At 42.0% G+C, this 25375-nt stretch overlaps 1 protein-coding gene across 3 annotated transcripts in view; it reads right to left on the reverse strand.

Moving 5' to 3' along the window:
- Positions 1 to 2657: 2657 nt before the first annotated feature.
- The window catches only part of LOC117883493 (multidrug resistance-associated protein 1), a 97123-nt gene continuing 74405 nt past the window's right edge, over positions 2658 to 25375 (reverse strand). For all 3 annotated transcript variants that reach the window (XM_034782763.1, XM_034782762.1, XM_034782764.1), the window contains exons 20-31: positions 17392 to 17476; positions 16245 to 16383; positions 14818 to 15025; positions 13520 to 13830; positions 12222 to 12421; positions 11642 to 11768; positions 10907 to 11008; positions 8911 to 9057; positions 7684 to 7842; positions 6188 to 6354; positions 5063 to 5257; positions 2658 to 4175 (exon numbers count right to left, since the gene is read on the reverse strand). In XM_034782763.1, coding sequence (XP_034638654.1) covers positions 4067 to 4175; positions 5063 to 5257; positions 6188 to 6354; positions 7684 to 7842; positions 8911 to 9057; positions 10907 to 11008; positions 11642 to 11768; positions 12222 to 12421; positions 13520 to 13830; positions 14818 to 15025; positions 16245 to 16383; positions 17392 to 17476 — 1949 coding nt within the window. In that variant the 3' untranslated portion in view covers positions 2658 to 4066. The remainder of the gene's footprint in view (positions 4176 to 5062; positions 5258 to 6187; positions 6355 to 7683; positions 7843 to 8910; positions 9058 to 10906; positions 11009 to 11641; positions 11769 to 12221; positions 12422 to 13519; positions 13831 to 14817; positions 15026 to 16244; positions 16384 to 17391; positions 17477 to 25375) is intronic.

Below are 25375 nucleotides of genomic sequence, written 5' to 3' on the forward strand. Positions count from 1 at the left end.
GATGTTTAGAACACAACCTGAAAGCCTCCCACCCGACACATTACCCCATCGATCCCTTCTAGCAAATGTCTGAAATGTGCCCCAAAAGTCTGATGCAAGCTCCTTGGAGCTGTACGAGAAGCCAGTTCCAGAGGACAAGGCTCCTGCTCCCACTTTCAAATGAGGAGCACCCCCATCTGATCTCAGCTGTTAAAACAGCGAATAAAGGTGGTTCGTACCCAGGATGCAAGCAATATAATGCTAGGGCTTTATAGATTATGGTGTGTAATACTGCTTTGAGGTTGTGGAACACAGAGAAGAGTAACGAACATGCTATAATGAGAGAGTGCAAGCTCAAAAGGGTACTTGAATGCAGCAGAATTCATGAATGGTACATAGAACAAAATGCCTCAAGTGCTGCCCCCAACATGTTGTGTGCCAATCCCAGCTCTGCAGATGCCACCGTGTTCTGCTGCAATTCTGTGTATGAGAAGTCAAGGAATTAAGCAGCAAGATTATAAGGGGTTTGACAGGGCAGCATGGAGCTGGATTTTTTTTTTTTTTTTTTTTTGTTTTCCTTATTACACTGCACAGGTGCTGTCAATTTGGGAGACAAATTCAAAACAATAGGTTATATTGTAAACGTTTTTTCTATGTGGGTTGTCTCACTCTTGGAGCAGCCAGTGCAGAACATCTACGGGTCTTTTTATTGAGTTTCTTTTGTAGGTTTGGATTCCAACCTCTAAGATATTAACTTCTCTTTTGTTTAGTTTTTGGTTTGTCTTATCACTGCACAATACCGACTGACACTCCTGGTTCAGGTGGCAACTCATCCTCTAGATCCTGCACTTTTCTTGATATGGTGACTCGTCTGCCTCAAAACATGGTTCCCTCTGCTCCCCACAGAAAGGGGGGATATTGAGAGCTCCCAGCCCCATCAAAATGCACACCAATAGGAAAAATCCCCCTAGAAATGGAGAACCTTCCCCCCTTCAAAGAAGTTCGCATTAATAGCTTTACAACAAGGTTGGACCTTCTTAATACTGCATATGGGATTGTCTCTTCCTCCATGGAGCCAACAGGTCTTGCACAGGATCCAAACAACAAACAGAAGTGGCTGTAGTGGAATTTATATGCTGCCAGGAGAGAACAGAGTTGAGATTTGAGGAGACTTTTACAAGGCAGCAGCCCCACAGGAGGAGACCAAACACGGTATGCATTATACAGGAACAAAAGTTGGCGGTGGGCGTTCGGAATCAAGGGAACAGAACAAACAGTACTGTTCTAATTCACCTCCCTCATACCAGGACTGTGCCCGCTTACCAACCACCATCAAAAGGAAGAGGCGGTGAAGTGGGAAAATGTATCTTTCACCCAGGCCAGGCTTGCATGTGCAACACACAAAAATATTCAGCAGACCCCAAAAAAGGGGAAAAAAAGAGAAAGTTAGACATGACATGGGATGTAGTTATTTTTAAGTCATTTTTAAGCAGTGCTGTATGATTCAACATTTACAACACTCCTTTCTAGTCATAATTCATATCAGGACTGTGCATAACACACCGATAGGAAACTAAGTCTTAAAGCATGTGACATCATTAGGTACTGTTGAAATATAGGTACAAGAGAATTGACTTTGGCGAGGGAAAGGCTTAAGGAATGGTGCTTGCAATATGCTGATTTTATAACTCCTGCAGATAAGGAGCAAGTTACAGACAGGAACCAGAAAGATTAAGGTGAAGGGCCTTTCCCACCAGTCAGACTTCACTTTTTTCATACCCTATAACTCTTGAACTTTGAGATATTTCAGTTATCTGAGGGTTTCCTGGATTCAGATGTTACTTCCAAATGGTACAGGGTTGCAGCTCTACTCAGGTTTGCCTCGGCCATTCCTCCCTCATGACAGATGAGCAAGCTGGGCCAAATCTGAGCGAGTATTGTAGTGACCTAGCACATGGGGTGGCAACACCACTCATGTCTGGCCCAGCGGCCCCTCCATCATGACTAGTTATGCTACAACTACAGATTTCTAGAGAGTGTGTTTAGAGCATAATTCACCAACAGACCATGAAGGAGAACAGCTCCCTGGCTGTGGAGCAGGGAGGTCTGGTAAAAGTCCAGGAAAGGCCTTGGAGACTACACCTGGTGATCAATAACCACAGCCCTTAGTCTAAAAGTTGGCCCTTGGTAACCAGAAGAACCACTTTTATTTGCAAATGTTAAAATGTTATTTTCATAGAACAGCTACGCAGTGATAGCGCCACCTGAAAAGAGCAGCAAACATCAATTGGGCATGTTGGGTACTGCAAAGCATCTTTAGCACCCATATGTGGGAGCCAATTCTTTTTACTTGCCACCTCTGAGAAGCTCTCTCTGCTTATTTCCCATTGTAGTACTGCCATAGTAACAGAGTTACCATGTAATCGGAGTACTATGATCTGCTTATCCAAAGTGCACACTTCCACATATTCCCCTCAAAACAGGCCTCAGAACAAGGCTGATTATTCTCATCTATTCATTCTTTAACTGGCGATGATATTTTAGAGGCTTAGTTTTCAAGGCATGAACATCAACCTCCGATGCACCCACAGTTCTCCGGGCCTTAAACCCTTTGTCAATAATGGCACTAATACTTGTCATTAAAAGATTACAAAGGAGTATAAAAATTGGGACAATCATTTTCAAACAAAGAAAGTTTACTCCGAGTTCTTCCAGTATAGTCATTACAAAAAATACCAAAGACATTTTCAGTTTACTCAATTTTAAAGAATCATAATTTACAAAAAAAAATAAATAGCTTTTATTCTAAGAGAAGACACTTGTCTAGTTTTAAGGTCGGCAACATAAAACTCCCAACAGTCCACATTTCCAAAGTGGTAGATATCTGGATCCATCTGAACTCAAACTGCAGTCATTCAGCAATTGTTCTATAAAATAAGACTGTATGGAACTTTTCTTTTTCCTACTAAGTAAAAAACAAAAAACAGAAAACACTTGAGTTTCTTGGAACTAGACTCCATTATAAATTAAGCTCTGTCAGGCTACTCTGACATCCACGCATTAGTAAAAATGTGTATATTTTTGGGAACAGTAAGAGCATTTTGCACAACAGTTAAGAATTAGTAGCAGCAGCCTCTAAAGAAGGTTTCACTGTTTCCGTAGGGCTAACAGTCCTGGATGTGGCAGGGCTTCTGAATGAAATATGCGACAGTGAAATGCAATGACCAATAACACTACAACCAAATTATAACGGACTCTGAAGCCTTCAATCAGGTAAATCCTTACTCAGAAGTGTAACCCTCCCCCCGCCCCCCATTGGTACTTTTCACATAAGTAAGAACCACTGTACTCTATTCACTCAGAATTGGGTACTTAATATTGAAATACATTAATTTTTGCATTCACACAAGAGTTTGGTGTTATAGTGACTGTTTTGATGATGATTGTGCTTTTTCACATCAATGAGATGGACACATTTCTGCAAACTTGCTGCTACAAAGTATAAACACATATGAAAATTAACATGATGCATAAAAGCACTGACCCCATACAATAAGTGCCAAGATAAGGCCTGGTACATGACAGTATTTCATAAGGAATAAAAACGTTGACTCATATTGCTATTCCATAAAATGTCCCGAGTGCATCCCAAGGCAGATGGTTCTAAAAATGGTAAATCTCAACTGAACAAATAGGTAGCATTTTACAAAGATTTTTCAAACAAAATGACCTTCAGAACATAAGCAACTCAAAACAAAGGATTTTTCTTGCTTTCAGAAGACAAACATTTTTGGACTGCAGTTTCATCTTTTGCCTCAAATCTATCAAACAGGTCTAAGTTTGGTCTTTAGCACAGTACATTCAGAACTTCTACTTCTTGCAAAATAAATCTTTAAGGAAAAAAGACATTGCATTTATGTTACTTTTATCTTCTTCATGTTAAACTTAGATTTTTCTGGGTCTGAGTTGGAAGCATTTGGTTTGAGTAGCAGAACAAAGGAAGTCAGAATTCTCAAAATCCTCTCAATGTGTATAGTCAAGTCAATTTCCACACTTTTTCCCCACTCGTACAAGCTAAGTTCTTGTATTATACCAAGCCAGAATCTTTGGCCATACTATAGAAAATGCCTTTCTTCTGAAGTAGATTGGCTGGGGAATCACACTCCACAATTTCGCCTTTATCAAGGACTAGAACTCTAAAACAAGAAAAGAAAAAATGGTCAAAATACTGACTTCTCTGGAATTTTAGCAATCTTAGCATAATATCTCATAGTCACTGGGAAATAATGCAGGCTATTTGCAGGAGCTTTCACAAAAGGCGAAATTTGTCCCCGACCTCACTAATCCTATCGCAGATACACGGATTTACTCTGTGCTTAGACTGCCTAAGCAAAGCAACAGTGTTACTGTAACATTAAGGCTGTGAAAGCAAGCACTAAAGTCAGGAAACCAAGCATTCAGTCGAAATGCTACCCCCAACTCGCTGACCTCTGGGAGAAAAATACTGCTAGTACCCCCAAGAGGGGGTGTGTGGGGCGGCTTCCGCTGCATGAATGGCTGGAGTGCCTGAATTAGTACTGAGTGACTGTTAACAGAGGTGGTGAACCTCTGCAAGTTTGGTGGGGATATAATGCCCACTTCTCCTGCTTTGTCCCATCAACAGTGTGGCTCCCCAGTCCAATTACAGAAGTCACAGAAAAAGGGGAAGAGTAAAACACCTGTCAGGGGCTTATCAAGTTTTGATTCCTACCCCCACTCAGAGAAAGAGGGAACATTATGAATCTACATTTCAATTGTAAGAACAAGTGCTGCCATCAGCCACATCTGTGCAAGCATGCTGTGGACAATGGGGTTGCACAACCAGAGCCAAGGACAGAACTTGACCCTCCGCATGCTTACACTGGCGATACGGGGACACACAAAGAACTCACGAATTTCAGCTGATAACAGATCTAGCAAACATAAGGAAAAAATATTTGTAAAAGTTGATCAGTGTCCATTTTTGGTTAACGTCGATTCCTATTCAATGTAAGATACGGACACTAAAGACCATTCTCCCTTTGCAACAGTTGCATCACTTTACCTTTCATAGTCCATAATAGTGTTTAGACGATGTGCTATAGTTAAAACAGTGCAGTCTTCGAATTGAGTCCTTATTGTTGACTGTATAAGGTCATCGGTTTCAAGATCAACAGCAGCTGTGGCTTCATCTAAAACCAAGATCTTGGACTTTCGAAGTAGAGCCCGAGCGAGGCACACCAGCTGACGCTGTCCGACACTTTGTAAAAAAAACCAAAAACGTTAACTGCAAGAAGAAACTTATATTTTGTTTCACATCCGAACTTTATTACCTGTACAATCTTTTGTGAATTTTAGGTGCCAAGAGTCTAGCAAGCTTTAGATATGGAATTAACTTCAAGTTCTGTGATTTCTTCTCTATAAACAGAGGGTCTCTTACTACAGCTTCTTAATGGTAACAATTAAAAAAAAAAGCTTTCGTTTTTAGAAAGATACACGGAAACCATTTGTAATGTGTAAGTACACCAGACTATAGCATTTAAACAGTGCAGACTGTAGCAAAGTTTTGTATTTGAACTGGTTTGGTGGCCAATTTACAATCAGTAGATTGAATGTGTTTATTTAGGATTAGTATCGCAGTTACTAGATAATGTTTTCACCCCTCAGCTCACAGAGCCGAGCTGCATTATGAAACCTGCATTTGTTAGGTACAATTTTCTCTCCAAATTATAAGCAACTACAGCAGCCTGAAGTTAACCAAAAATTTCCCTAAGATTGTCCAAGCCAATAAATATAAATCTAATATATTTTACTATTTCTTATGTACTTTCACTTACATGGCTTAAAGCTTAAAATATTTTCAAAAACACTTAATTGTCTCGTTTGGCAATTTCACATTAAAATTTCTCTGTTTCCCCAACACAAGATAATCGGGTCTTATGCAGTGAATAAAAACTACAATGTTTATTTATATTGTTAGGTCTGTTTTGATGTCTGAGATAGATTTTAAGGTCCATGGGTCAGGGATCTCTCATGTTTGTACTGCACCAATCACGTCACAAATAGTAATATTGAACCTGTAGTCTGAAGTAAAGTGGGAGAAACATACAAGCATATGTTTCTCTTATGCTGTCAAAAGTTTTAGTTCTAACAGTAAATTTTCACTTAAAAATAAGGCATTTTACTGTACCTTAGATTCTCTCCACCTTCAGAACACTCATGATTAAGTTTATCAGGAAGAGACGAAACAAAATTTTTCAAGTGAGCCAATTCCAAAGATGTCCAAATTTCTTCATCAGAGTATTTGTCAAAAGGGTCAAGATTCATACGCAGAGAGCCAGAAAATAATACTGGATCCTAGTCAGAAAATAACATGCACTCAACAATTCTACACACAAAGAATATGGCAAATGTTCAAGAGAGATTTCATTTAAATGGCGAAGGAAATTGTATATTTTGTAAGCAAACCAAGGAATATAATTAATTATAGCAAAAGATCTTTTGAGTTTAATTATTTTTAAATAAAGTGACTTGTTTCTTGCTTGGAAAATGCATCTGCAGAAAGAACCTCAGACTAGTTGCAATACCAAAGAATATATAGAAACATCTTCAATTTAAATGCCAAAATATCTTTTTCAAATAAAATGGCATGTGAAAAACAAACTTCAAAATACACTCCCACAAGATTCAAAGTCCAAACTGGCTGCATCAGTAAATGCATCATGCCTACAATCTACTTATTCCATTTCCTCTTATGGCAATTAGTGATAGATTTCAGCTTTGCTAACATGGAATGATCAAAAAGGGCAAAAGCAATATAATCCCGACGTCAAACCTATTACCCAGATCCTAGATAAATAATTGCAAAAGGTGTTCTGCAATTCAGCTAAACCCAGTTCCTTCTTGCATTACTATAAATAGGCAGGAACGCTTATAGACTAAAAGCTAGTAACTTATAAACCCAATAGTTTTAAAAACTGAATTCAAAGACAAGTGACTCAGTCATGTGGCAATTTCATAAGCAGGCATCAAGCCCAAAACAATAACATGATCCTAAATCCTCAAAACTGGAGTGCCCTGTGCCATATCCCCATATGATTAATGTTGTTTCTTACTGTTCCTAAACAGAAGTGAACGGCAGAGACCAGACTTGATCTGCCAAGTTATTGTCAAAACAGAGTGAAATTTATTGAGTCTTAGTGTAATTCTAGTGAGACGTCTCCACCCTGTAATATGCAGTCTATATATGCCCTCTATTGGTCCAGAAGAGCTGGAGGCTTCTAAACCTGCTAAGGTCTACATCATGTCAGTTGCACTACCTGGTCAGACCTCTGCACTCATGCGGAGAAATCCGCAGCATCAGGACCTACGTGACTACTGAAAATCTATTATAAGGAGTTAACTAAATGAGTTCGTAATTTCAGAAGGCCCTGGATCCTGCCTCCATAGCAGCCAACCAATTCACATCCAAATTTGACTTCTTACATAAAGCAAGAGAAACATGCCTAAGCCAGCACAAAAGTCTGATCCAAAGTCAACTGAAGTCAATGGAAAGAGTCCCATTGACTCCACTGGGTGTTCAAGCAGACCCTAATAAGGTATATTAATAAAATACGCATCCAGTTAATTAAAGCCTCAATAGCCTTAAGAAATCAATTATAGTATTGGCAGGAACTTTGCACCTACCTGGGGAATAATGGTGATCTTGAACCGCAGGTCATGGAGCCCTATTTTTGCAACATTAACTCCATCAATAATAATCTCTCCCTCTGCTGATTCATTGATTCGAAATAAACCTAGAGTAAGGGAGGATTTTCCAGCACCTGTTCTTCCAACTATTCCCACCTATTAAAAGGCACACAGAAAGAAGTTATTGTTTAATAATTCTGGGGAAAGGATAAAGTCAAAGTGTCACCGAGAATCTCCTGAAGTGGACAGTTTCAGACCAATACATCTACCCAGTGCAAAGCAACTATATTAAGAAAATGGAGAACTAAGTTGGCACATTACATACATACATACATATATATTATATACATATACACACACACACACATATATACATACACATGCAACCGATGGTGCATATATATATACACACACACACACACACACACACGAAAGGAACAGATGTGATCTGAACTTTGTCAGCACTTCTCTACTTCACATTTTCACCACAATTCCATTTTCCTGTCCAGAAAAGTCCCAAAGCTTTTCCAGGTGCATTGGAATTTTGATGCGCCATTTGAAGGACTTTTTCGTTTTATATATATTTATTTTATAGCTACAGTTGTGGAGCTATAGGTTTTGATCTTGTTTTTCCACCTGACTTTAGGATACAATTGTGCTCATTAACAGAATACTCAGTTGCATGTCTGATTAGGAAGTTATAAAAACATGTGCCTTTTTTGTATTTGTGCTTGTATGGTTATATGTATATAAATTGCCTTGTATTTTATTTTAAAATAAAATAATCTACTAACTTACATAAAAAAAGGATGCACAAGTCAGTAAAATGTGGTTTTTAGCAGTAAGTGAAATTTAAACTTCATAAATTTGCCATTTCATTTTTGCTTGTATCGAATAAAAAAGGAAATTGGTTAAGGTCACATTCTCCAGTACACTCGTTCGTATTTCTATACCAAAAGAGCACACGCTCAGGAAAACAGTGAGCACATGTAACCCACAACGCACAGCAGGGGTCGTTGTCCCACTCTAGCTGGCAGCTGTAGTGGGCTCTTATTGTCTTATAAAGACCAGCCACTAAAGGACTTAATCTTTTAGCTCCAATGGTAACCTCATCCTTTTAGTGCTGAAAGTCTCAGGGCTCAAATCCCATTGTCAGCTGAAGCATGAGGTTGCCAGCTTATAAAATGAAGTGCGGGTATATAAACAGCGAGCCACGTTACTTACCTTCTCTCCTCCATTTATGGTAACGTTTATGTTTTTCAGAACTAAATCCAAGTCCTCACGGTAACGTAAGCCATAGCCTCTGAACTCCACTTTGCCTTCATGAGGCCAGTTGTCTGGTGGAGCAGTTTGCTCAATACACCAGGGAGCCTGAAAGAACAATTGCCCAGCCATTCAGCTAGATCATTATTAACAGATCTATTACTTTTTTTGACCCATCTGACTGAGCAAACGAAGAAATAGCTCCACCAGGGGTTGAATAAGGAAGAAGAGGGCAGAAGTCTTTTTCAAAAAGGACAGTACTGGAAAAATCACAAAGGGGCAAATTCGGCTGCATTGAAGACAATGAGGTTACAAGGTATAATCAAGGGCAAGATTTGACTCAAAAGTTGTGAAAAATTTGTGTCTTGACTAAAACAAGCCTCACCTCCCGGAATAAGTCTCTCTACAATTGCTGATGTGAGAATAACAGACAGCAAATATTATGACAAACTGGTCATGCAACAGTTACACACTGCGGTGCCAACCCAGAGAGCTGGGTTTATAACGATAAGAAGCTTGCCTGAGACAGAGAACACTGAACACTTTGCATGGTGGTAATGAACGAGTTCTGACTCAGATTTCAGTGGGTGTGTAAACGGAGCAGGGTTTTCACCCTAATCAGCAGTTATATTAAAGCGGAGATCCCAGTGGGTTCATTGCTAGAGCCAATTAAAACATTCTTAAAATCAGGAAAATTTTCCAACAGATTTTAGTTTGGAGGAACCACATGTGGAAAGGAGTGAGGAGAAACTCAATGGTTTGTACCCCACCCCAGACATGACTCAGGCTGGGCTGGGTTTTGATTTGAGGGTTTGGGCTTCCTATGAACACATTGCTGAAAATAAATCACGTGGGGGAAGAAGGCTAAGAGGGGAAACGCACGACCAAAAGACGTTTACATAAGTCGTCATCAGACTGAAAACGAATTTTGCATAGCTCCATTTGTTAATTTGGTACGGACTAGACAGAAGACAAAGGGTTCCCACAAATTAAGTGCAAATAGCGATAGAGGAAACAAATGCTTTAACTCAGTGGTTCTTAACCTGGGGTGCACACACCCCCTAGGGTGCGAGATGCCCCTTCTGAGGGTGCGAGACATGCCAGATTTTTTTAGAAGGTAAATCATCGAAAACACAAATTAAGCACAGGCACGTAAGTACAACTACTTTGTTTAATCAAACCTATGTATTTATTAACATTATACATTTAACGATTACTGTAATATACAAACAAAAAATATATCTAGGTTTAAAGAACTGACCTACTTCAACCATTTTTGATAAGGAGTGCGAGAATATATTTTGAGAACCAAAGGGGTGCAGGCAGCAGTAAAGGTTAAGAACAACTGCTTTAAGTGAAGAAAAATACCTGCAAAGTTAACATTCTGCCACTAGGGGGCACTCTCAGCATGAAGTATGAAGAAAACAACTACCCTGTTTCCCCGAAAATAAGACAGTGTCTTATATTAATTTTTGCTCCCAAAGATGCGCTAGGTCTTATTTTCAGGGGATGTCTTATTTTTCAGAAATGAAAAATGCCTTATTATCGGTGGATGCCTTATTATCGGGGAGGTCTTATTATCGGGGGGATGCCTTATATTACAACGAGAGGCAAAACTGTAAGTAGGCCTTATTTTCGGAGGATGTCTTATTTTCGGGGAAACAGGGTAGTACTTAAAAAGCAAATTCCAAGTACAAGTATCTCTGGATTCCCTTGTCAGTAAGGGCTACGCAAATTCAGCCCACTAGGGAATGGCAAGAAACACCTTAGCGTAAATTCTTTTGTTCAGAAACCAATACTGTAGTAGTCTAGCCAGTTAGGAGGCAGCTTGACTAATTGAAAGTCCCCCTTCTGTCCCATTAGAAAGGCAATGACTGTACAATGCAAGCCTGCAGCATTAGTTAATAGCAAGGAAGACCTTTAGACATAAGTATAGAACCTACTAGCCACAACGTACCTCTTTCTCCGTTTCAGAGTATTCTTTGACTCTTTCCACAGCGACAATGTTAGTTTCCATCTCAGATGACATGCGAACCAGCCAGTTTAAGTATGTTGTAACCTGAAAAAGAATTCCTAAATGTAGCGTTTACAATACAAATGGACATCAACATATAAAAGAACATTTAGCATGCAATATTGAGATGAAAACCCGAAGTTCCATCTGCTCATTAAACGCAGCACTTGGCTTTACCTGGGATGAGATGAGAACAACTCAGCCACCTTCTACAATTATGAAATACAACTGGGACCAAGTTCCACCCTCAGATACACATGTGCAGTGGGAGCTGTGTAAGTATAGAGCAGAATTTGGCCACTAGTGTGATCCCTAAACCAGCTGCCCATTTGTCCTGCTAGAGTCAGTGTGCCTCATCACAATTTCGTTTCATTGGTTCAAAAGGTTTCTCCTTACAGCCCCTCCCACATAGGAAAGCCCTTTATCACACCACCTGGACTCTAAATCTCTTTTCAAATCTCATCTGTAAACATTTACCCCATCGCATGCTCCGCAAATTAGTTCTCTCTCCAGGACTTGTTTAGTTTCATGAAGTATTTGGGGATTCAGTCTGTAGTGACAAAGCCTATTTATGACTATAGATGACAGATCAATTCTCAACTCTAATTCCATTACAGATTTATATCCTGATACTGGGATGTGGTCTTAAAGTGCAGAAAGATTTCTGAAGTATATTACCTGCAATGAATAGGACACTGAGAGTCCAACTAATCCAGGGCTGAGGCTGTTGCGAGCAATCACTGCAAACAGCGCCGCAAAGAGGACTATACAGTTCCCCACACATTCCAGCCGGACAGCCAGCCACCTGTAAGACACAGACAAGTGATTCAATTTTCCAGAAATATCTGATTAAACAAACAAAAATTCAGGGTGAACATGCTTAAATTCACATCTGTTTTGTTTTTTTAAAGTGTATGTCAAGTGAGGCATTTACATCTACGCATCCCCTTTGCCAGTGACACGGGAACTGACACATTTGGAGCTGTCTGACCATTTCCAGAAGGATGGGGTGCGGAAGCACGTGAAACTAACTCTTTGGGGCAGAAAATCCTATTTTAACCTTGAACATGTTGGGTCTCAGGTGCCCAACACAGCCACAGTTCAACTAAATGAACAATGTGTAGAGGAAGCGAAGGAGGAGCAAAACTTTCTCTGAAATCAATGGGTTGTACCTGAGTAATGGAGCGAGGACTGCAGAACTGCACCCTCGCTATGCCACTGCTCTCTATGTGCTGACCCAACGCTCACGCCCATCTACCTGTTTGCAACAATGCTGGGAAAGTACGCTTTCTGATTTTCATCCACTTTTAAGTCACTCTGCTGTTTGAAACGCGTCTGCTCCTCAAAGGCTCGAATGACACTGACACCCAGGAGAGTCTCGTTAAAGTGAGAATACACTGGAGAGCGGCTGACAGATTCAAGACGTTTCAGCTGGCGAGAGGTGGCCACATAAAATCTCTGGAAATCAAGTTGAATAGAACACTGAGTTCAAAGGCGCAGCACAGCCTGGACACGACTTCAACTATTAACTACAGGGAGTCAAGGGAGCCAACTCTCACCCAGACTTTTACTCTGGATAAGAGTACTACACATCACTTAGAGAAATCCAATTTGCTTCTAGAAAAATGCACTGATTCATGGATTTTAAAACCAGAACAGACCATAGGATTATCTAGTCTGACTGCATTTTTAAGAAGCGTGGTAAAAACAGCAGTGGGTGCTCTTGTTTATGATCTCCAAATGGCTGAAGATCACATTTCCTCACATCAGGAAGATGTATTTTCCCCTCAAATGCTGGTCCTGAAAGCTCAGTCTGAGATCTGAGAGTCAAGCTGAGTTCTGTTTGGCTCAGGCATCACCACCAGGAAAAAAGGATTCCACAACCAGAACTTGGTGAACAAACTCACTGATACAGGAGTCAAAAAAGAGAAGCCAATTCCCTTTCCCATGGCTGTATTGGCTCTGCAGGGATCACTAGAGTAAAGCAGTGAAGTCTTTTTTTTAGCCACTAAAGTAAGCAGGTATGACAATACACACAGGGAGCAAGACTGTAGAGTAAAAAGGTTGCTGTCAATCCTATTCTCTCCCTGTTTTAAGCTCAGTTTTCTGACTATACCTGCATTTTCTACATCTGTGCCTCTCCAAAGCACACACTCGTTGTTTGAATTATAGGAGTTTCTTTCCCCAATATTAGAGCTCTGAATGAGAAATATTCTATGTAATATACCTTAGATTCTTAAGGAGGCTGTCTTTAAGTCCAGTTATATTAAAATATTCCCATTATCTTCTTTGTAGCATTTACAATGAAATGATCCATGATAGCAAAAATTATTCATGGTTTGACACGGTGTCCTACTGAGACAGCAAAGTAGAGAATGCTCAGCTACTGGAAATCCAGCAAGCTGACGGGCCTGCCAGGCACAGGGCACGTCATATAGTATCCAAAAATGGTCAGTCAAACTCAAGTCACAATCACATTAAAATCTAAAACCGAAGTAACAAAAGGAGAGGAGAGACAGAGGCTGGTGAGAGAGCTCAATGGCCGACGTTCCTTACCTGCACAAAGAAGTAGACAAGTCCCAGCGGCGGAATGACGATGGCAGCTATTGGCGTGGCCAAGAGAATGATGATGCAGGCCCCAATGACGTTAAACAGTGAGCCCATGAACATTTTGATTATCTGAGGAATCACAGAGTCTATAGTGTCCATCTCTTTAGAGAACCGGTTCACTAAGTTCCCACTGGGTGTTCGTTCAAAAAAACTCATTGGAGACCTAAGGACACTGTGAAGCAGGCCAACGTGTAGGTGTCGGGAGGCAAATATCCCCCCTATTGACACAGCCATTGAGTAGCCAAACACAGCAATACCTGAAAGAGAAAACCGAGTTGACAACTTTTTTTTCCTCCCTGAGCAGAAACGTTTTTCCTAATTATGTTTATTCTTGGTTTGTAATCAATGAAATCTAAACCATAGTAAATTTAGTCAACACAAATTCAAAATCAATCAATCCTCATTGAAGAAGGCAGATGGTGATCTGAAGTAGTTGGACTGAGCAGTAAAGATTCTTCAGTGAAAAAGGTACGCTCATCCGAAGGAAATGTTACCCTGAAATCACATGTTGAAAGGCTATTTGGCACACATGGCCTGCTTACACGCTGCTCCACTTTAAAAAGTTGTTTATTTCTCATTGCAAGGCTGGACATGGCAATTCCGAAGAGAAGTGGGATATTGGGTGTTTATTTTCAGGTCAGACAAAGCCTATTTATACACAGAACAGACTTAACAGGCAGCAATTGTGCAAACTTCTCCTGGACACTCTGTCAGCATGTCTGAATCCTGAGGTGGCAGGACCCATGTAGCAGTGACAGGATAGCTTAGCAGTCCACATGGCTCAGGCAATCCTTGGCTGCTGCTCTAGAACTGCCAGTAAGGCTGCCAAAGAAGACCAAAAGGTGTGGTGGCAGCTCCTGACCACTGGGAACTGGATTGAGACTCAATTCATTTCATTCGGGTTAAAGAACCATCAGATGGCAGAAACTTTCAGTCATCACAGACCTGGGATGGATTTGAACCAGCCATCCAGAGGCTAAAGATTCCAGATCCCATAATCAGAAACAAAGCTGGAATGCATATTACATTAAAAGAAAACCAAATTCACTAACTGAATAATTTATTGCCATTATTTAAACCTTCCCATAAAAAGCAAAATAAAATTCATGGCAGCAAGAGACTCCTGAGGAAGCCTTTGTGCAGTGCCGGACACACCAAGTCACTGATCTTTCTAACATTTGGCTTAATATTTTGAACCAGTCAGTTAGTTTTAAAATAGCTTAAACAGATAATTTCAGGCAAACCTTGAGACATTCCCAGTGCTCCATACACTCCTAGCCGGACGTGCGTGTGCTGCTGAGTCCCATTAATAACGGGATCGTCTGTCCATAAACTTAGCCAGTAGTTGGAAGCCAGGGCGGCTATGTGGTTACACATAAAAAGGAAAATGCTCAGGAAAGAGATAAAGAGTCCAATGGCTTTCATATATTCCCAGTAAACTGTTGCCTTTACCTAAAGATGCAAGAGAGGAAAAAAAAAAGGTAATTTTACACAGGAAGTGTAAGGCCTAAAACACTCATATATGTAACCACCACCTACAGGATAGTGAAGTCAACATACCGGTTACACAGTTTACATCTTTATGGTGGGCCACAAAATACCTACTAGTCCTGTCCCAGAAAGATAATGCCTGGCAGCACCAGTGTCACATTCTAACAGAATGCCTTGCAAAGGTTAGCTCAGTGACCCCAACTGCCCTGGGATGTTGGTAGGCACTGCTGCCTTTACACACATGGAGAAAGCGAGACAGATTAAGGGACTTCCACAAGCTCACACAGGAGATTTATGGCAGAGCCAGGAATAGAATCTGTTTCTGAGCTTTAGCTATAAGATCCTCCCACCTTTTAACAGGAGGATCCAACCACAAGCAGATGGGGGTACTACAACCAAAGGAAAAATTGAGCCCAAGGTTACTGCCCAATACATATGGATGGGACAAGTTATAAGCTACATTTAGAGAAAGATTCAAGTGAAATAGTTGACATTTATGCTGCAGTAGAGAAGTATTTCCCCCTCAAAGTACTAGCTCAAAGATCGCTTACAAAAACCCCTGGGTGTGCTGGGATTCAGCACTTGGATCTGACAGTGGAAACTTGGTTTTAATCCAGTTGTCAACTCCAATCCCTCTAGAGTGTGACTCGGGTCACAGAGCTTGTCACAACCTTGTAGCCTTTTTCCAAGAAGTGACCGCAATAGAGTTATAATTAACAGCTGAAATTTTCACCTCATTTTTTCCAGCTTGCCAGGTAATCGTGCCAGCCACACCAGTGTAACTGAAGCTTTCATTTCATCCCTCTCTGCCCTTCCTGGGCCTACAAACAAACCTGGGACGCAGGTTTAATTGCATAGAATCTAGAAACAATCAATGAAGTTCCACATGATCTGTCAACTCAAAAATGTGTTCACCTCCTTCCCCAAACTAGTTACTTGCTCTTTGCAGGGGTGCTGGAACAATTTGTATCGTGGGGGTGCTGAGAGCCATTGAACATAGCTGTAAACCCTGGATACGATGGAAACCTCCTCAAGCCAGGGGGTGCTGCAGCACCCCCAGCACTGCTAGATCCAGCACCCACGGCGCTTTGCTCCTAGATTTGAATGCTATTGTCTCCTGAATCAGAGGGATTTTTGATAAACTAAAATTTGGAATTGAAAAGAAATAATTAAATCTCACCCTCCCAGTCTTTGCTGTGTCAGCCTCCGTAAGTTTCCAAGCATTCTTTTCTGCTGGTGCCTTCTGAAGCTCTGTTGTACTAGTCTGGTTCGGAGACTTCCCTGTTTCTCCACTGTAAGTTGATGAGTTACTGAGTTGTCTGAAAAAAAAAAAAAAAAACATTTTTAAACAAGCCATCAGAAAGGGACCAGTTCTTTACTTGGCAAATGGATTTCAATGACCCAGATCTACAAGTCTGAACACAATCTTACTTTATGCTTCGCTGAGCCAGACAGAAACCTCCCTAACAGGAGAATGCATGTGAGTATTCAGTATTCTCTACCTGATTGCACTTCCTTAGCACCTGAAGACAAATGCTTCGGAATAAGTACACAATGGACTGCCAAGCCAGAGAGGAGTTCTTGCTTGAGCAATCAATCAAACTCAAGGGAGAACGATTCCTTGGTTAAAATAAATAAATAAATAAAAACCTGCCTTTCTGGATCCTGCCCTTGTACTGAGCAGATGCAGGGACTCCCGAGTATTCCCATCATCAGCAGGATTGGAAAATTAAATACATTTAATACATTACTCGTCAGCCTTCAAAATTTGCAGTCAAATTACTTCCAGAAATGGGCATATTCATCTCTGTGATGTTTAAAGGAGAAATGGACTGACTTGTGGGTATCCTGACCTGAAGCCTCCCCACAAAATGCAAACCCAAGCAGTGGAACAGGCTAAGATTTTCATGGGATATTCAATTTTTGCTGGCATGTGAACTTCCTTAGCACAAGACTTACACTACGGAACTACAAAACAGCCTTAGATGTTCTCTTTGGGAAGCTTGAAGGAGAGAGACTTTATTTCCTAAGTCTTTGTTCAGGTCAAAAGCCATTTAAGACTTTTAATCATTTAAGGAAACTCATTCTCATGAAGAGCAGAAATACTGTACTTGGAATGGTAAGAGTAGGCTGCAAACTGTCCAGTATGAAGCAGAAGGAAAAGACTAAGAGCTTGTCTAGGTGAAGAGAAAGCGCAGAGAACACTGGGCTGTAAATGTATAGCATAGTAGTGTGCTGCATACTAACTGTCTGTGTAGACCCCGCTACTGCGCACTAACAGTTCCCTAGTGCACTTTGACCTACTCTGCTTTGAAACAACTACACACCTAAGTATCGGTTTTCCCGTTGCTTCATTTGCGAGAACACCATTTTCCATATGCTTTCCTTCTTTCACAGTTGGGCTGTTTGCATCTGTAGGAAAAGCAAAGATGAACAAAGTTGGCCAGAGCTAGAGAAGTCATAGTCAAAACCCAGTCAAATATTTGCACACCAAAATTGCACCCAAAGGGGAGAACACAATTAAGCAATTAATACTCTATATGGTAATTATTTCTAATAGGTTTTAACAATCATACTTTTTAGCACTAGTTTGACTCTTAATCTTACTAGGCAAATGCAAAGATGATAGAATATTCTGCTCCTTTCCCTACTCAATGCACACTAATTTTAGTAGTTTGAAATAGGGTTATGAGAAGTGTTTGATAGTAAAGCACACATCAACTTCATAGTACAGAACATGCTACGGCTAATTTAGAGGATGCTCTAAGCTTTTTCTACTCTTCAAAAATTCATGCCTTAACTATTCATTAAAGAGGCAAAAAGTTATTTTTATTTTAGAGCAGACCAGAAACCACACAAAAACTTTGTCTGGATTTTTAGTGCAAAGATAGAAGATACATTCAGAGTAACTTGGAGAATGCTGGCTTTCCTTCATCACCCTAAAACACCACACACTACACAGCAGACAACAACAAACTTTCCAATAGCATTAATCAAGTACGTGCTACTGAGGCTGAGTAACTAGAAAGGCCTTTCTATGAATTTAACATAAAGCAAAAAATAGGTGTTACATTTCCCCTTAATACAGCTATATAAATCCATTTGATTAATAAGAGGCAGTATTGCATTTACGCAAGTTAACCGGAAATGCTTCGAAAACCAAATTAAAATTTGAAGTTTATGTAGCTTGTGAAACAGTAAAGATAAACAACAAGAATTAAATTCAAAGCTTTCTCCAGGCAGTTTAGTGAAACTCTATGAAACAGTGTCTAGTGCGGCTATCAGACCCTGACACATTTATATTTCATAGTTTTCCCACACACAAATCAAATGCCTTTTTTCCCTTAAAGAAATACCTTCTCTTAGTCTGGGCAATAATGTTTCCATGTATGCAGAGCTGTTCAGTGTTTAACCCAGAAGGAATTCTGCACACAAACAAACATTCTTAAGGAGGCTGAATACAGCCAAAAATAGTCAGTTTGTATCTACAGTAAAACCCGCTATACCACGATGTTTGGGGTCCAAAAAGTTACATTGCACTAAATGTGGGGTCGCGGTATAGCAGGGTTTCAAGCCCGTCAGTGGTCCCCAAGGCGGTGCATTGATGTGCGCCGCTTAGTGCCCCTAGTGCCCAGCAGGGAAGAGAAGCTGCGGCCCCACACCTGCCGGGGACAGAGAGCTCCAGGGCTGCGGGCGCCGGTGCTCTCTGTCCCCGGCAGGCGCGGGGCGGCTTCTCCGGGGCTGCAGGCACCGGTGCTCTCTGTCCCTGGCAGGCCGGAGAGAAGCCACGGCCCCGCTCATGCCAATGACAGAGAACTCCAAAATAAGTCTGGAAAAATTGTTAGCTTCCGCCACACTCTTCTCAAAACATGAATGTGCTTCTGGCCACACAAAGGTTGGGGACCACTGCCGTAATACTGTTAGTTTTGCCACTTTTTACAACATTTATAAATAAACCGCGTTTTTCCAGTCCTAGAGGATAAAGTGACTTGTGGCCATTGCAGATCCATTGCACTTACTGTGGTTCTCAGGTTGTACATGTGTATGGTGTTTGTCTATGAAGTTGTTATTCATTTCCTATATTTTTAAAAATATTTTACCATTATGGATACCCCAGTTCGCAAATGCAAGTCATTTTCTGCCCGAGAGAAATTGTACACCCTGGATCAACTAAAGAAGGGCAAACAACAAACTCAGCTTGCTAGATATCTAGGAATTAGTGAGTCCACTCTGCGAGGGTGGAAAAAAGAAGAAAAGCTCCGTAGCCTACTCTGCACTCTTGAAGAGGAAACTGGTTTACAGCGCAAAAAGGTCAAGTTTGCTAATGACAAAAGCCTAGATTCAGCCTTGTATCAATGTTTTGTCCAGGCTCGCTCAGGAGGAGTCCTATTTCTGGCCCTGTTCTGAAAGCTCAAGCTGAGAAATTTGACCACCTTTCTCAATGGAAATGAATCAAAATGTAAGGCGAGTAACGGTTGGCTGGACAGATTCAAGAAAAGGCACACTGTAAGCCAAGTTCTTGTGTCTGGGGAAATCCACTCAGCTGATAAAGAGCCTGCTCATTCCTACCCAATTGAGCTTAAAAAGTTGCTGGAGGAAGGTTGCTACACAGCCGGTCAAGTTTACAACTGCAACGAGACTGGTTTATGCTTTAAGCAGAGAAAGGACCAAGTCACTCTCTTGTTTTGTGTCAACAAGTCTGGCAGCCACAAACTCAGACCTCTGATGATCGGAAAAGCGAGGTCTCCCAGATGTTTTCATCATGTTAATATGAAAGCCCTTCCCTTTGAATACACCAACAGCAAGAATGCATGGATGAATAGCTCCATATTTAAAGACTGGTTCCATAAAACTTTTGTGCCAGCCGTTTGGGCTCATTTGCAAAAACTGAAGCAGGCGGAAAAAGCTCTCCTCCTGCTGGATAATTGCCCTGCCCACCCCCCACCGGAAAATCTTGTCAGTCATGATGGCTTATCTCCCGATGAACACTGCATCAGAAATCCAGCCACTGGACCAAGGCATCATATCGGTATTTAAACAAAACTATCGTCGGGAAACGATCAAGAGGATGGTAGCGGGTAACAACTCCTCTGTCCACACATCACTGGCATCACTCAACTTGAAAGAAGTCTGTCACCTCGGCGGGAAAGCCTGGGATGCTATCTCTGCACGTTGCATTGAACAGTGCTGGATAAAGAGTCTTGGTCCAGCTTTTCCATCATCTACACACGATGACGGCAATGACGACGAGCCTGAATTTACAAGATTCATTGAAGACAGCGTATGTTTAGCCAAAGTAGCACTCCAAGAATATGAGCACAGTCATCATGATATCCTCAACTGGTTTTCAGCAGATGACATCTGCCTCATATATGAACACATCTCAGATGAGGAAATTGTTGCAAATGTCAGCAGGAAGAATGAAGCTGCACCACCAGAGCCCGAAACCAGTGGCGATAATGATGATGACGACGATGATGGCACCTCAACTCCCCCACCAAAAGCGTCTGAGGCAGTAAAGCACCTAGAAGCCAGTTTGAGGTGGCTGGAAACTCAAGATGTGGAGAGCGTCAAAATCCTCCAACTCAGAAGCATACTTGACTTTGCTAGAAGCCAACAGTCCCCGGCAAATAAGCAGACCTCACTAGATAGCTTTTTTAAGAAGCGATGACATTTAAAATTATGAAGTCATGCAACCAGATTGACTTTGCACTCTGCTCAATGATTAGTACTGTATACAGTACTGTAGTTGGTTTCACATTTCTTTCATGTACATTTAATTAAATTACTTTTGTGTTTAAAACAGGCTGGGATAACCGTTTTTTTTTTTTTAATAAGACAAACCAGTGGTCCCCAACCTTTGTGTGGCCAGTAGCACATTCATATTTTGAGAAGACTGTGGCGGGAGCGAACAATTTTTCCAGACTTATTTTGGAGTTCTCTGTCACTAGCAGGACCGGGGCCGCGGCTTCTCTCCGGCCTGCCAGGGACAGAGAACACCGGTGCCTGCAGCCCCAGAGAAACCAGAGAGAAGCCACGGACCCGCACCTGCACCTGCAGCCCTGGAGCTCTCCAGATTGCTCGGTCACATGGTGTGACCTGCAGGGCCCCCTCTCTGCAGAGCAGCTGAGCCAGGGAGCTGTGCCAGGCAGGGGGAGGTGGAAGCAGGAGCAGAAGAAAAGTTGGGAGTTGCTCGGAAGTTCCGCTGCTTTAACTCTGCCAGGAGAGGCAAAGGAATAGCTGGGAGCTGCATGGAGGGGCCACGGTTTTCCGGAGCGGGGACTGCTTTCCAGAAGGGGAGATTGATGCCAGGAAGGAGGGGGGCATGGCTGACAGTGGTTGTGCTCCCCACTGTCAGCAGACAGGGTAGTCTATTGGGAGCAGTGAGTAGGAAATAAAACAAAATGGTGGGGGGCAATCACTAGCACTGGGGAAACAGGTCCATGGGGTAAGCAGGGCTGGGCAGAGCAGGACAAGTAGGGAAACAACTGGCAAGTGGCATGGTGCCTGGGCAGTGCAGGGAATAAACAGATAAAGGGGGCACTGGGCTGGGAAAGCGAGTACTGAACAATGAAGGGGCGGGGAGGGGAAGCTGGGGAGGGCAGGTACTAGACACCAAGAGGAAGGGCAGGGAACAAACAGTGAAGCAGGGAGGCCAGGTCTGGCCTGTGAAGGTGAGTATCAAACCACATTGTGAGGACCTGGGCATGGCAAGTATCAGAGCCAGAGAGAAGCCGTGGCCCCGCGCCTGTCGGGGACAGAGAGCACCGGCGCCTGCAGCCCTGGAGGTCTCTGTCCCTGGCAGGCGCGGGGCTGAGGCTTCTCTCCAAGCCAGAGGAGCCGCGGCCCCGCGCCTGCCGGGGACAAAAAACAACAGGGCTGTGGACGCCGGTGCTCTGTCCCCGGCAGGCGCTCGGCCGCATCTTCTCTCCCCTGCCTGGCACTAGGCGGGGGCACATCAATGTCCCAGCAGCCATCATGGCGTTGGGGACCACTGGTACAGTACATACAGTACTGTGTGTCTTAAAGGGGGGCCAAATTGTTATCGCGTTATATGCGATTCGCGTTATGGCAGGGCGCCTTATTGCGGGGTTTGACTGTATTAGAAAAAAAAATATTTAATAGGGAGACAATTATTTGTTTAGACCTAAAACATTTGTTTTGTTAAAAATAAAGATGTTCAATGTTTCCATGAACTATTTTTCTGAACATTAAACAACAAACTCCACTGAACTGCAGCTGTTTGTTTGACTTAAGGCATTCTCTGCTTCGTGTGCAAATGAAACACTGATGCATCGAGCTAATGCTGGAGAGTCAGAAAGCTAAACTGATCAGTGCTGTTTCATTGTCCAGGATGAGTGAAGTGCAAACAGTGAATAAAACCGCATAAATGAAAACTTCACACTATTAAAAACTAAGAAATTTACAAATGAAGTTATTGAAAGTGAGAAACTATTTAGGTTTTTACCCAGACAATATTTCTTTAGGAAAGCTTCCAGATGAAGAACTTCAAGCATTCAATATCCCCTTCAATTGCAAACACTGAATTTAATAGCAACCCTTATTCCACGTTATAGTCCGCAGCTCCCAAACGGCTTTTCAAAGTCAGATTTAATTTTGTACGCGATAAATATTTCTGCACATGTTGAATACAGTATTTCAGAAACAAGGAAAGCTCTCAGAAGTATAATTAATCTGGCACCATACAAGTGAGGATGCAAACTCACTAACAACTATTCTTATTTCATGTCTTAGTATCACCACTGAAGAATTCCTTTTCAAATCAAAAGGTCGTATAGTTATAACACTAAACAGGCAGTAGAGAAAGGAAATGAAGAAATCATTAATGCTCCAATCCTGCAAACTCTCATGCATGTAAGTAGTCACATTGAATTAAACGAGACCACTAACATGCATCAGCATTTGCAAGATTGGGCCCTCAATTTTTGTCATCCTGACAGGTTTGATGTTTAAGAGACAAGACCCATCTCAACCTGTCAATGGGATATTCATTAAGGATTTCCATCTTTCATATTTATTTTCCCACCCTGCCAAAAAATTAGGATGCATTGAACTAAACTTAAAAACCTATCAGTAAAAGTTTTCAGGACTTTTTACAGTGTTTACTCTTACCAGATCTTGAAACATACCAATCTTCCTCATTGTGAAATGGACTAAGAGGGGCCGTTAACATCTGGAAGAGTGAAGACCGAAGACCCGAAACCACAGGACAACTGGTTTAGTCGGGAGAATTTTTCAGTAATTTTTTTTTCTTACATTACTTTTTTTTTTTTTTGCAAATTTCTCAATAAATATTCATTTGAATCTCACACCGGCAGCCCTCAATTCAGTCAGTCCCGTTTGGGATGGAATAGCACATCTTGTGAAAAATCTACTGCACAATAGAATGTAGACAACTATTCTGCAAGTTTCAGTTGCCATAAAAAGTTATTTTAAATGTAATACTTAAGAAAATAAAACCTTAGGTTTGTCTAAGATGTTTGACACATCTCTCTGTGTCAAAATGAACATTGCCTTTGTGGCTTCCAATTTCCACAAGTAACTGGGAAACATTAGTTTCACAAGGAAAAAGTTTCTACATAGTATTAAAAACTCATTATGTAGAGCAATCAATATTTTAAAACAGCTACAGGGAAAGCGTTCAGCTTTTTTTGACAAGATTTTGTCCAACCTTAAAATTATTTCAGATGAAGATTCATTATTGTCATAAACTCTATTATTGAAAAGCCAATCTCCCAAATGCTGAAGTCTAAGCCACTATTTTCATGCAATGTGCTCTCTCCCTACTGTTATGAAGTGTAGTGAGGCGGTGTGGCTCCCTGCCGCCCCGGAGAGGGAAGAGCCCATCCGGAGGCCAGAGTGGGATGAGCTAGGGAGCTCAGAGCCCGCCCCTCAGAAGGTCAGGCAGCGACCCGGAAGTATAAAGGCTCGCCCTCAGAGCTCAGTAAGGCCCGAGCTGCCAGAGAAGCCAGACGCCTCCAGCCTAGCTCGTGACTGGGAAAACTCCGCGGCCCAAGGCAGCCACCAGGACTGGCCGGACCTGCCCTGCGCCCACTACCCAGAGGAACCTATGGTGCTGAACCCCCCAGAGGACAACACCCTGACCCAGGTAGGCCCCGAGGGGGAGTCTGGAAGTAGCCCGGGGGCAGATGACCCTAGTCTGGCTGCAGCACTTCCAGAGCCCATGTCAGTGTGTTGCGGTCAGGACCCCCACTAACTATGCAGCGGGTCTTCTACTGCTGCTAGGGCCCCAGGCTGGGACGCAGTGGAGTGGGAGGGCCTGCGTCCCCCCTGCCACCCAACTCGTGGTTGGAAGTCTCCCCCTCTCCCAGGCCTGAGGAGGTGTGGGCCTATTGCTATTGGTTGTACTGTTATTGCTCAGCCCTGCTTGAAGGCCTGAGCTCTGACTTTGCACTGCTGCGCCCTGACCTAGGGCCTGGGCTTACAGTATTTGTTCCTGTACAGCAAGGGCTGCCGAGGGAGACCCCGTGGCCAGACTAATTCCCCAACATCAACTGTGTGTAGTGAGCCGCTGTTAACCCTTGTACATGAAGCAAGAAGCTAACCAACACTATTCTTCATGTAGAGTGAAACGTCAGCTGCCAATGATGCAGCCACACGAGAGAAAAAACGCAGCCATGTCTATTGGCCTAATACAAAGAGTATAAAACAAACGTGGCAAAAACGGAGTTACCTGTGGCCAGTGAAGGAGGAATGGTCAATAGTAATGAATATTTTGAGTTTAAACGTATACATTGCCTTTTCCAAAACCATGTACATCTTTTATATCACAGTCAACTATTTCCACTATCTACATGCAGAAAAGCATCTGAGCAAACCAACACAAACCTTCCTTGTCTTCTCCTGTCTTTAGATCTGTGTTCAGGATTCGGGGCAGAGGGAGAGAGAAAGGGGGAAGAAGGTGATGAAACAGTTTAAAAGACAAACAAAAATTGAATTCAAATGAAAAAGGCCATCAACTAAGAGCGTGACAAACCTTCTCCTTTCTTTGCAGCTGTATATTAATGGAAGCAAGAAGAGAATGGTAAAGAGTGGGATTGAAAAAAAAAAAATCAAATGATTACTTGCTATGAAAGTTTACTAAGACAGCTGCCCCCCCGCCCCCTCCACACCTGCCAAAAGTAGTTCCAGACTTAGAAAGAAAAATTCAAAGTTAATGCTGGAGCCCTTCATAAATATGTTCAGATGAAAGTGCGAGACATTTATGCTATTCTAAATCAAGTTGGGTGGAAGGAACAAGTGAGGAGGTTAGACTAATGGGTAGCCCAA

This window comes from Trachemys scripta, chromosome 10, assembly GCF_013100865.1.
Source record: "Trachemys scripta elegans isolate TJP31775 chromosome 10, CAS_Tse_1.0, whole genome shotgun sequence".
Classification (NCBI taxonomy): domain Eukaryota; kingdom Metazoa; phylum Chordata; order Testudines; family Emydidae; genus Trachemys; species Trachemys scripta.